Source organism: Mesoplodon mirus (genome assembly GCF_964341445.2).
Source record: "Mesoplodon mirus genome assembly, chromosome: X".
In the NCBI taxonomy this organism is placed as follows: Eukaryota; Metazoa; Chordata; class Mammalia; order Artiodactyla; family Ziphiidae; genus Mesoplodon; species Mesoplodon mirus.
In genome coordinates this window covers 88,559,930-88,573,351 of record NC_138981.1, presented here as the reverse complement: position 1 = coordinate 88,573,351, position 13,422 = coordinate 88,559,930, and the positions used below count along the sequence as shown (strand labels likewise).

Below are 13,422 nucleotides of genomic sequence, written 5' to 3'. Positions count from 1 at the left end.
GAAGTCTGGGAGGGATATACCTCCAACTTCATTCCTTATTTTTCCTCAAGATTGCTTTGGCAATTTGGGGTCTTTTGTGGTTCCATATGAATTTTTGGATTCTTGGTTCTAGTTCTGTGAAAAATAGCATAGGTATATGATAGAGATTGCATTGAATCTGTAGATTACTCTGGGAAGTACGGACATTTTAACAATATTAATTCTTCCAATCCAATAGCATGGGATATCTTTCCATTTCTTTGTTCATCTTCAGTTTCCTGCATCAGTGTTTCATAGTTTTCAGATAGGGCTTTCACCTCCCTGGTTCGGTTTACTCCTAGGTGTATTATTCTTTTCAATGTGATTTTAAATGGAGTTTAAAAAAACACTTTTTGTGATATTTCATTATTAGTTTATAGAAATTCAACGGATTTCTGTATGTTAATCTTGGAATCTAAAAGTTTGCTGAATTCATTCATTAATTCTAATAGTTTTTGGGTGGAGGCTTTAGAACTTTCTATACAAAGTATCATGTCTTCCGCAAAGAGTAATGGTTTTACCTTTTCCCTTCCAGTGTGGGTACCTTTTATTTCTTTTTCTGTCTGATTGCTGTGGTTAGAACTTCCAATACTATGTTAAATGTAAGTGGTGACAGTGGGCATCCTAACCTTGTTCCTGAATTTAGTGGAAGGTCTTTCAGCTTTTCGCCATTCACTATGGTGTTGGCTGTGGGTTTGTCGTAAATGCCCTTATCATGTTGAGACATGTTCCCTCTATACACACTTTGTTGAGAGTTGTTGTCATGAATGGATGTTCAATTGTGTCAAAAGCTTTTTCTGCGTCTATTGAGATAATCATGTGATTTTTATATTTCATTTTGTTGATGTGGTGTCTCACACTGATTGATTTGCAAATGTTGAATCATCCTTGTGACCCTGGAATAAATCCTAAGTGATTTATGGTGTATGGTCCTTTTGATATATTGTTGGATTTGTTTTGCTAATATTTTCTCCAGGACCTTTTCATTTGCATTCATCAAAGATATTGCCCTCTCATTTCCTTTTTCTGTAGTGTCTTTGTCTGGCTTTCGTGTCAGGGTATTGGTGGCCTTGTTGCATTCTTATTTTATGATGTCTTTGAAATGCCATGTGTTATCATTTCAACAAAGCAACAACATATACAATTCATTTAACATGTTCGTGTCTCTAAGTCAGAAATGCACTAGCAAAATGGAGGTAAGAACAAGTTATTAACAATTTTTATTATTAATTAAGTTTTACATTATTTTGTTTCTGAAATGCAGTTTATCACTTCAACATGTAAGCAATAAGAAAAAATTGTAAAAAATTTTTTACTGAGTCTTTAAAATGTGTGTTATCATTTCAACAAGGAAACAATGTAAACATCATTCATTACTTTTACATTCATGTTTCTTACTAAGTCTTTAAACTGCAATCTGTTTTCATTTCAACAAGGAAAATGCAATCTGTTTTCATTTCAACCAGGAAACACTATACACAAAATACTAATTATTTTTCCATTCTTTTCCGTTATCAGATCGTTGACATTTTCTCTTACCATTTCAACATATAAACAGTAGGAACAACCTATTAATTAACTTTATTTTCTCTCAATTAGTCTTTGGAATGCAATGTTTTATCACGTTGACATGTAAACCTATACACAGGTAATTATTATAACATTTTTCTTACTAAGTCTTTAAAATAAAATGCTATCATTTTAACACGTAAGGATATAAAGAATCTAATTTACATTATTTTATCTTTACTGTCTTTGATATGCAGCATGTTATCATTTCAATATGTAAACAATACACGTAAATTAGCAGTTAGTTATTCTGCATCCTTACTTTCTTGCTAACTCTTGGATACACAGTGTGCATTCAACACCTACGGTACATCACATTTGAGAGTAGCCAGATTTCTAGAATTCAGAAGCCACTTATGGTTAGTGTGCACCATACTGAGCAGTGCAACTCTAGTGGAAGAGCTGAGGGAGCAAATACACATGCAACAATGTGTACCATGAAGGAAATATACATGATACCTTAAGAAAAAGCAGCTGAAGAATAAATCTACTTAAATGGGGAAGCAAGAGAAAACCTATCTGAGGAGGTAACATATAAGCCATGATCTGAGGCCTGAGCATCTACCCAACAGCATAAAAAGGCCAATATCATTTGAGCAGACTATGTAAGGGGAAAAAGTGAAAAAAAATACTGTGATATGGGGGAATAAATAATTTCCCAAGTCCTCTAAGAAAGAGTAGAGAAACTGATAAATCATAGGAATGTCTACACTCTGAGGGAGATCAGGGACTTTATCTTTCTTAGCACATGGAAAAGTACCTAAATCATAACAGATACTTGGTGAATGTGTGTGGAATAAGGAATAACTGAGCCAGGGGTCTGAGACCTGGGAAATCAGGCAGCAATATGCTGATGAAGATACCAGTAGGTAGTGGGCATAGTTTGTTTGTTTCCTTTTAGTTGCATGTGGTTTCTCATAAGCCACCTGAGGTAATCAGAAACACAAGAAGTTTGCAGGTCCCTAGAGGGTAAAATTATTCAACAACTACCACCTCTCGGAAGAGTTTCAATTGATCTGACTTGTGTCAAGTGCCCATAAATGGATAAGTGAACCAATCAGTGTGGATAAGGAATTGATGTACCATGACTGGGTCAGCTTACGTCACATACCCAACACTGTGGTTAGTAACCAGAAGATGTAGAGGGCAGTGGGCAAGAGATCCAGAGGACCTTTCAAATTCCTCTATTTCCTTTTAAAATTTCCTCTTTTATAGAGATCAGTTTACCTATCCAGTGTTCCTAACCCCAGTTTCCTAGAACATTAGAACATTACGTATGTGTCTCTACAAACTTGGGTTTCAGGCAAAAAAAAAAAAAAAAAGAAAAAAGTGAACGCTTTCATGGCCACACATCAGTGTTGAAACACCTCCTTGTACTGTGGAAATCACTATGAACAAGTGGCCCAATTCATGTCATCCCGCTGTGCCCCGTGCAGCATCGCCTGCAACTGAGCCTGAACTTCAGCAAGTTTTTGTTGGTCCAAACTGTCATGAAAATTCCCTTGCTCGTAGCAATGGAGAGGGACAGGATAAATCACATACTTCAGCTTCATCAAGGATGTCAAGTGCTGTAGAAGACTCTTGAGCACAGGCATTGTAATGGGATTGAAGACAAAGCTAAGGACACGGAGGTGGGTACAGTGGCTCAGGGCTGGGAGGATGGCAGAGAGAGTAGAATCAGTTATCATACAATTGTTTATCTCCAGATGTTGCAGGGTGCTTGAGACCTTCTCCAGCAGAGCCTGGAAGGGCTCATATCCTTCTGAGAAGATCATGTTGTTACTGAGACTCAGTTCCTTTAGGTGGGTGGCCTGAGAGCTCTCGGACAGGACAGTGATGTCTCTGTTAGAAAGGCTACAGTAAGGTAGATACAGTGTATCTAACTGACGTGGCACAATGCTATAGAGAGAAAAATGTAAGGTTATTTCAGAAGAATGAGGGCAATGAGCCCCAAATTATAGGTACCTAAGGCTCTAGAATAAAGTACTGTGTTCACGGTTTGCAACAGGTGGTTAACATTGTGGACTTTGGGATCAGACTTTATAGATGTGTGACCTTGAGAAAGTTACTTTACAACTCTGAGGTACAGGGATTTAATCTTGAAAACGTGCACAGTAGTAATTATTATAAAGAACTGCGGGAAAGATTAAGTGAAGAAATTGCATGCACTTAGTATATACGACATAATCAGTGTTGCATCTGATTCACTTATTTGGCGAGGATGGGTTGGGGAAAGCAGCCAACTGAGGGTTTCCTTTGACTAGTTCCCAGATGACAAGCTCTCCATTCAGGGTCTAAGGCTTGGGGGAAATACAGGAGAAAAATTATCTGGCAGTGTTAACTATCGGGGCCCATCCATGGGCATGTGCATTAGTCCTATAGCTTAATGTTTCTCCATCTGAATGCCTCCCCTTCCTCTCCAGAGAGCTGTAAAGTCCAATAGGAGAAGGACTGAGTCTTTTTCACCAATATATTTACAGACTTATTATAGTGTCTGCCCAGGGCCACTGAATGAATGAATGAATATATGAGCACAGCTTCCTTTTCTAACCTCATCTGCTGCTCACCATAAGGTACCCCTCTCTCCCCCGGCTAGGTTCAAACTCCCAGCAGTGCCTACACTGAGGTAAAAGGAGAAATGGGTTACAAGGAGCTTAGGAAGATCCAAGCATGGTCTCTTCTGTCTTAACAATGAGGTGTTCAAGGAACACAGGTTCCTCCCCTCCCCCTCACCTGAGCAGTTTGTGCAGTTGATTGGTGAGGCAGACGAGAGGCAAGCTGAGCTCCTGGAGGTTGTCCAGCCGCCCAAGGGAGAGGAGAAAAGATCTGAATTTCCTTCTCGTATAAGATTTAAAGGGGATGTTACACAGAGTAAGGCTGTTCAGGTGGATCACCCGAGCCAAAAGGGTGAGGACTTCACTCAGATCAGCCTGATCCATTTCCAGGTGATCAATGCACCCCAGATCAAGAAACTGCAGGATACTTTTGTGGGCAGACATTCTATCGATTTGCAAATCTCTGCAGCAGATGTGCAAGGACCCAAAGTCCTGCTGAATTTTACTACAAAGGAAAGAGAGGAATTGCTCTGTTCTCAAGGTACTATTGAGGGAAATATCCACTAGTAATTCCATGGGTTCCTGAGCTGACTGAGGCGCAGACCCAGAATTACCAAACCCGAGGCGCCTGACACTATGCTGAGCTTCTTCTATCTTAAGGATAGAGCGCTGAGAGTATTTGCATGACTTAAAACAGAAAGGGAATGTGGTCCGAATCTCAGAGCATATTGTCTTACAGTCCGGGTCACGCCTTAAATCTAGGATCCTCAGTTTGGGCCCCCTGGAAGGAAAGGAAGCGACAGAACACATGAGAGATAGCTGATTTTAATATAACCCAGCAAGATCAATGATGAGAAGCAGGGACAGTGCACTTTAACCCTGGTTTGCGCTTCATTGCCATTCACCAAGAAGTTCTTTCCACACAAATGCAGCGTCTTTCATCCTTTCCCCACCCCCTCCTTCACCTCCAGGCTTTCCCTGTCTCAATGCCCATATTCCGCTTGTGTGTAATCACACTCAAATCCATTCATAGTATCCTCAAGCACTTCTATTCTATAATCAACTCTATAAGGCAATAGAGTCCCGAAGGTGACCCCAAGTGCTGACCGACAGCTCTGCAAAGACTGCAGTATTCACCATTGGCTACTGTTGGGAGACGGTTTAGTATTCCCCTGCCCCAGGCTACAGCATACCCTCCTGCTGACTCCCTGTGTCTCTACTGCTCATAGCCTTACCAAGAGGAAGAGTTCTGGGCAGGGAGCATCTGCAGACCATCAATCATGGCTTCCAAGATGTCATAGTATGACTCCTGTGTGTTCAATGACCCAATGTGGAGACAGCGAAAAGGCCAAACCCTCACCATTGCCGTTAGCATCATCTTATGCCCACCCAAGAAGGCAGCGTTGAACAATGGAACAAAGAGGTCTCTTGGGATTTCGTCCAGGGCATGGATAGCTGCAGGCTCATTATTCAGCAGACTCTTTGCAGCAAGCATTAGGAGCGTAACTGTGGTCTCTTGGTCCATCTTCAAAAACCTGCTTCAGAGTGGAGAATACTTAGAAATCCTGAGAAGATATCTATAGTCACTTGTTTGCTTCCAGCGTTAGCTATGGAAAAAATACTTATTGAATAAGTATGTGGTCAATCATAGGGCCAACTCAAGTGACCTCTACTATAGGAATAGAATGAAAATGGACTTGTGTGTAATTTAATTATATATGTGTACAAACACGTGCACACAAGCACACACACACACACACACACACACTTACATGAGATAAAATGCCATTAGAAATCAGAGGTACCTTAGCAGAAGACAATGCTTACCACCTAGCTGACTTCGTCAAATTATTTCCTCTTGAGGAGCTTCAAGATGGAGGAAGAGTAAGACACAGAGATCACCTTCCTCCCCACAAATACATCAGAAATACGTGTACATGTGGAACAACTCCTACAGAACACTTACTGAACATGGCAGAAGTCCTCAGACCTCCCAAAAGGCAAGAAACTCCCCAAGGGCCTGGGTAGGGTAAAAGAAAAAAGAAAAAACAGTGACAAAAGAATAGAGACAGAACCTGCACCAGTGGGAGGGAGCTGTGAAGGAGGAAAGGTTTCCACACACTAGGAAGCCCCTTCGTGGGCAGAGACTGCTGGTGGCGAGGGTGGGAGTTTTGGATCCATGGAGGAGAGTGCAGCAACAGGGGTGCAGAGGAAAAAGTGGAGAGATTCCCGCTCAGGGGGTTGGTGCCGACCAGCACTCACCAGCTTGAGAGGCTTGCCTGCTCACCCGCCGGGGCGGGCGGGGGCTGGGAGCTGAGGCTCAGGCTTCGGAGTTCAGATCCCAGGGAGAGGACTGGGGGTGGCTGCATGAACACAGCCTGAAGGGGTCTTGTGCGCCATGGCTAGCTGAGAGGGACTCAGGGAAAAAGTCTGGAGCTGCTGAAGAGACAAGACACTTTTCCTTGCCTCTTTGTTTCCTGGTGCACAAGGAGAGGGGTTTAGGAGCTCTGTTTAAAGGAGCTCCAGAGAAGGGAGCGAGGAAATAGTTAATCCAGCCCAGGAAGCACAGAGAGTCCCATACAGCATAAAACCAAGGAGGAACACGCCAAGACACATATTAATCAAACTATAAAAAATTAAATACAAAGAACAAATATTAAAAGCAGCAAGGGAAAAACGACAAGTAACACATAAGGGAATCCCCATAAGGTAAACAGCTGATCTTCCAGCAGAAACTCTGCAAGCCAGAAGGGAGTGGCAGGACATATTTAAAGTGATGAAAGAGAAAAACCTACAACCAAGATTACTCTACCCAGCAAGGATCTCATTCAGATTTGAAGGAGAAATTAAAAGCTTTACAGACAAGCAAAAGCTAAGAGAATTCAGCACCACCAAACCGTCTTTACAACAACTGCTAAAGGAAGTTCTCTAGGCAAGAAACACAAGAGAAGTAAAAGACCTAAAATAAAAAAAAACCCAAAACAATTAACAAAATGGTAACAGGAACATACATATCGATAATTAACCTTAAATGTAAATGGATTAAATGTGCCAACCAAGACATAGGTTGGCTGAATGGATACAAAAACAAGACCCGTATATATGCTGTCTACAAGAGACCCACTTCAGACCTGGGGACACATACAGACTGAAAGTGAGGGGATGGAAAAAGATATTCCATGCAAATGGAAATCAAAAGAAAACTGGAGTAGCAATTCTCATATCAGACAAAATAGACTTTAAAACAAAGACTATTACAGGAGACAAAGAAGGACAGTACATAATGATCAAGGGATCAATCCAAGAAGAAGATATAACAATTGTAAATATTAACGCACCCAACATAGGAGCACCTCACTACATAAGGCAAATACTAACAGCCATAAAAGGGGAAATTAACAGTAACCCAATCATAGTAGAGGACTTCAACACCCCACTTTCACCAATGGAGAGATCACTCAAAATGAAAATAAATAAGGAAACACAAGCTTTAAATGATACATTAAACAAGATGGACTTAATTGATATTTACAGGACATCCCATCCAAAAACAACAGAATACACATTCTTCTCAAGTGCTCATGGAACATTCTCCAGGATAGATCATATCTTGGGTCACAAATCAAGCCTTGGTAAATTTAAGAAAATGAAAATCGTATCAAGTATCTTTTCCGAACACAACACTATGAGACTAGATATCAATTACAGGAAAACATCTGTACGAAATACAAACACATGGAGGCTAAACAATACATTACTAAATAACCAAGAGGTCACTGAACAAATCAAAGAGGAAATCAAAAAATAGCTAGAAACAAATGACAATGAAAAGACGATGACCAAAAACCTATGGGATGCAGCAAAAGAAGTTCTAGGAGGGAAGCTTAGAGCAATACAATCCTACCTCAAGAAACAAGGAAGATCTCAAATAAACAACCTAACCTTACACATAAAGCAATTAGAGAAAGAAGAACAAAAAACCCCCCACACTTAGCAGAAGGAAATGAATCATAAAGATCAGATCAGAAATAAATGAAAAAGAAATGAAGGAAACGATAGCAAAGATCAATAAAACTAAAAGCTGGTTCTTTGAGAAGATAAACAAAATTGATAAAACGTTAGCCAGACTCATCAAGAAAAAAAGGGAGAAGATTCAAATCAATAGGATTAGAAATGAAAAAGGAGAAGTAACAACTGACACTGCAGAAATACAAAGGATCATCAGATATTACTACAAGCGACTCTATGCCAATAAAATGGACAACCTGGAGGAAATGAACAAATTCATAGAAATGCACAACCTTCCCAGACTGAACCAGGAAGAAATAGAAAATATGAACAGACCAATCACAAGCACTGACATTGAAATGGTGATTAAAATTCTTCCAACAAACAGAAACCCAGGACCAGATGGCTTCACAGGTGAATTCTATCAAACATTTAGAGAAGAGCTAACACCTATCCTTCTCAAACTCTGCGAAAATATAGCAGCGGGAGGAACACTCCCACACTCATTCTACGAGGCCACCATCACTCTGATACCAAAACCAGACTAAGATGTCACAAAGAAAGAAAACTACAGGCCAATATCACTGAGGAACATAGATGCAAAAATCCTCAACAAAATCCTAGCAAACAGAATCCAACAGCACATTAAAATGATCAAACATTATGACCAAGTGGGGTTTATCCCAGGAATGCAAGGATTCTTCAATATATGCAAATCAATCAACGTGATACACCATATTAAAAAACTGAAGGAGAAAACCCATATGATCCTCTCAGTACATGCAGAGAAAGCTTTTGACAAAATTCAACACCCATTTATGATAAAAACCCTCCAGAAAGCAGGCACATAGGGAAACTTCCTCAACATAATAAAGGCCATATCTGACAAATCCACAGCCAACATCGTCCTCAATGGTGAAAAAATGAAACCATTTCCACTAAGATCAGCAAATTGACAAGGTTGCCCACTCACGCGACTATTATTCAACATAGTTTTGGAATTTTTAGCCACAGCAATCAGAGAAGAAAAAGAAATAATAGGAATCCAAATTGGAAAAGAAGTAAATCTGTCACTGTTGGCAGATGACATGATACTATACATAGAGGATCCTAAAGATGCTACCAGAAAAGTACTAGAGCTAATCAAGGAATTTGGTTAAGTAGCAGGATACAAAATGAGTGCACAGAAACCTCTTGCATTCTTATACATTAATGATGAAAAATCTGAAAGAGAAATTAAGGAAACACTCCCATTTACCATTACCACAAAAAGAATAAAATATCTAGGAATAAACCTACCTAAGGAGACAAAAGACCTGTGTGCAGAAAATTACAAGACACTGATGAAAGAAATTAAAGATGATAGAAATAGATGGAGAGATATACCATGTTCTTGGATTGGAGGAATCAACACTGTGAAAATGGCTCTACTACCCAAAGCAATCTACAGATTCAATGTAATCCCTATCAAACTACCACTGGCATTTTTCACAGAACTACAACAAAAAATTTCACAATTTGTATCAAAACACAAAAGACCCCGAATAGCCAAAGCAGTCATGAGAAAGAAACACAGAGCTGGAGGAATCAGGCTCCCTGACTTCAGACTATACTACAAAGCTACAGTAATCAAGACAGTATTTTACTGGGACAAAAAAAGAACTATAGATCAATGGAAGAGGATAGAAAGCCCAGAGACAGACCCACACACATACAGACACCTTATCTTCAATAAAGGAGGCAAGAATATACAGTGGAGGAAAGACAGCCTCTGCAATAAGTGGTGCTGGGAAAACTGGACAGCTACATGTAAGAGAATGAAATTAGAACACTCCCTAACACCATACACAAAAATAAACTCAAAATGGATTAAAGACCTATATGTAAGGCCAGACACCATCAAACTCTTCGAGGAAAACAGAGGCAGAACACTCTATGACATACATCACAGTAAGATCCTTTTTGACCCACCTCTTAGACATATGGAAATAAAAACAAAAATAAACAAATGGGACGTAGTGAAACTTAAAAGCTTTTGCACAGCAAAGGAAACCATAAACAAGACGAAAACACAACCCTCAGAATGCAAGAAAATACTTTCAAATGAAGCAACTGACAAAGGATTAATCTCCAAAGCTTACAAGCAGCGCACACAGCTCAATATCAAAAAAACAAACAACCCAATCCAATAATGGGCAGAAGACCTAAATAGACATTTTTCCAAAGAAGATATACCAATTGCCAACAAACACATGAAACGATGCTCAACATCATTAATCCTTAGAGAAATTCAAATGAAAACTACAATGAGATATCATCTCACACCAGTCAGAATGGCCATCATCAAAAAATCTACAAACAATAAATGCTGGAGAGGGTGTGGAGCAAAGGGAACACTCTTGCACTGCTGGTGGGAATGTGAATTGGTACAGTCACTATGGAGTACAGTACGGAGGTTCCTTAAAAAACTAAAAATAGAATACCATATGACCCAGCAATCCCACTACTGGGCATATACCCTGAGAAAACCATCATTCAAAAAGAGTCATGTACCACAGTGTTCACTGCAGCTCTATTCACAATAGCCAGGACGTGGAAGCAACCTAAGTGTCCATCAACAGATGAATGGATAATGAAGATGTGGCACATATATACAATGGAATATTACTCAGCCATAAAAGGAATGAAACTGAGTTATCTGTAGTGAGGTGGATGGACCTAGAGACTGTCATACAGAGTGAAGTAAGTCAAAAAGAGATAAACAAATACCGTACGCTAACACATATATAGGGAATCTAAAAAAAAATAAAAGAAAATGGTCAGAAGAACCTAGGGGCAAGATGGGAACAAAGATGCAGACCTACTAGAGACTGGACTTGAGGATACAGGGAGGGGGAAGGGTAAGCTGGGACAAAGTGAGAGAGTGTGAAGGACTTATATGCACTACCAAACATAAAATAGATCGCTAGTGGGAAGCAGCCGCATAGCACAGGGAGATCAGCTCGTTGCTTTGTGACCAAATAGAGGGGTGGGATAGGGAGGGTGGGAGCGAGGGAGATGCAAGAGGGAAGAGATATGGGGACATATGTGTATGTATAACTGATTCACTTTGTTATAAGGCAGAAGCTGACACACCATTGTAAAGCAATTATACTCTAATAAAGATGTTAAAAAATTATTTTCTCCCAAAAGGATACAAACCAATAATCAGGGAAATCTATATTTACACAAAAGCCACACCCTCATCATTACTTGAAAATGGAGAAGGCCAAAAATTCAAAAGAATTGTGAGTAAAAAAGAAAAATCTTGAATCCTGGCATAAGATTTGTCACACTCCCATTACTAGGCTTTGTGGAAAACAAAAGACAGACCAAGAAAAGCTGCCAAGAGAGAGGAAAGAAGATGGAAAAGGGATGAAAGCTCATCTAGAATGCCTAAGCCCAGAATAAATCTAAAAATACCAAAAAGGTGTCCTAGAATATGAAAGCCCGGACTACAGGGAACGTACTCCACAATCAGAGCTTATGAAGGGACAGGTATGATTTAAAGTGCAGTCTTTGAAAGATATAACTCTTAGGGAAGAATAAAGGCAAACAGTTAGGGAGAAGCACCCATCGGCACTTGGGTAATGACGGAGAAAAGAAACAAAAGGGGAAAATTAAGGATCTTGCAAGACATAAGAGAACCGCAAAATCAGAGCACTCAGGACTTCTCCCTTCATCACCAAAACAAACAAACAAAATAAAAAGGATCTGGACTTTGCCATACTAACAAAAAATCACATTATTAAACTAGGAATCTTGTTGAAAAAAACCAATATCATACAGATGAACAGAATGAAGGGAATTCCATACCAAACTTTGTAAAAAAAAAAAAAAAAAAAGAGGGATGAGGAAACAAAAGTGCATATATATTAAACAACCATGAGGAGAAAAAGACTGGAAGTCAACACTCCAAACAAAATTAATTACACTCAAGCAAGCATTGGAGGATAGGAAACCCACCTTAAATAGAATATTTTAAAAAATGAAAAGACAGTGACTGACTAAAAAGAAAGGCTGAAGCAAAGATTTTATAACCAACTGGGGTGTCCCTTAAATATCACAGCCTATAGAAAAAGCTTTTCAACTTGCAGAAACTTAGGAAATTCTGCACCCCTCAGCCCTTCCTAAGGAATCTACTAGAGCAGGGGTCTGCAAACTGGCCCAATGATCCAAATCCAGCCCACTGCTTGATTTTGTAAATAAAGCTCTATTGGAACAAAGCCATGATCAATCATTTATGTATTGTCTATGAATGCTTTTGCACTACAGTAGCAAAGTTGAGTAGAGAGACAGTGACACTGTGACCCAGGAACTTACAATACTTCCTATACTTCTCTTTACAGAATGTTTGCCAAGTAATCTAAAAGAGGAACTGGGATTGTGATCCCACTGCGATGAGAAGGAAAACTTCACCAAAATACTTAATGGTGAGTATTTTACATACAATAGTAAAATCAAGGTGGAGGAAAGGGGAGAAGACTAATGTACAAAAGATTTATGCTGTGAAAAAAAAAACACAGAAACTGTGCAACTAAAAGTGAGAGAAGGGAGAGAAGTAGAAGGAAATAGAACAAACATTTTATCATAATGCAGTAGGTGAGTGTTAAATGATACGGGAGGAAAAAATGCATAGACCAGAGAGTAAAGTGTTAAGAAAACAGGTGGTTCAGAATGATTTTAAGAAAGCATTAAACGTGACCAAAAACATGTCTTAATGACAAAAGCCAAAACTCACAAAGAAGATATAACCCTTAGGAATATTTATGCACCAATAACAAACACCTTTATAAACCAAAAATGAAAGGAGACGTAGATAAAATAATAACAGGAAACAGTAACAGTAGGAGATTTAATACACCAAACTCAGTCTAAGGCTGATCAAGTCATATAAAAAAAAGAGAAAGCTAATCAATAATGTTATATAGGGAATATATATTTGTCAAAATGGATCATAATTATCTCACAGAGATTAGATAATTGATTTCTATAAAGTAGAAAAAGTACAAACAATCCTCTCTAACCCCAAAGCAATAAAAGTTAGTAACAAAAATTGAAAACAGAAAGCCCTTTCCACCTGAACAAAATTTTTAAGGCTTCTCTTAAAAACTGTTGAACATAAGAGGAAATGCAAACTGAAGTTGTAAAGAAATTTTTTAAAGGAATGACTATGAAAAACTACATATCGGCATCTATGGGATACATTTAGCGTGGTGATCTGAGGCAAATT

At 39.1% G+C, this 13,422-nt stretch overlaps 1 protein-coding gene across 1 annotated transcript; it reads right to left on the bottom strand.

The window, feature by feature from the left end:
* Window positions 1–2,676: 2,676 nt before the first annotated feature.
* On the bottom strand, window positions 2,677–5,667 carry LOC309796796 (melanoma antigen preferentially expressed in tumors-like; the record flags this gene model as incomplete). Its single annotated transcript, XM_082610137.1, has 3 exons — window positions 2,677–3,486; window positions 4,321–4,923; window positions 5,378–5,667. The coding sequence occupies 3 exons, from the start codon at window positions 5,665–5,667 to the stop codon at window positions 2,976–2,978; spliced, it is 1,404 nt and encodes a 467-aa protein (XP_082466263.1). The 3' UTR covers window positions 2,677–2,975.
* Window positions 5,668–13,422: the final 7,755 nt, after the last annotated feature.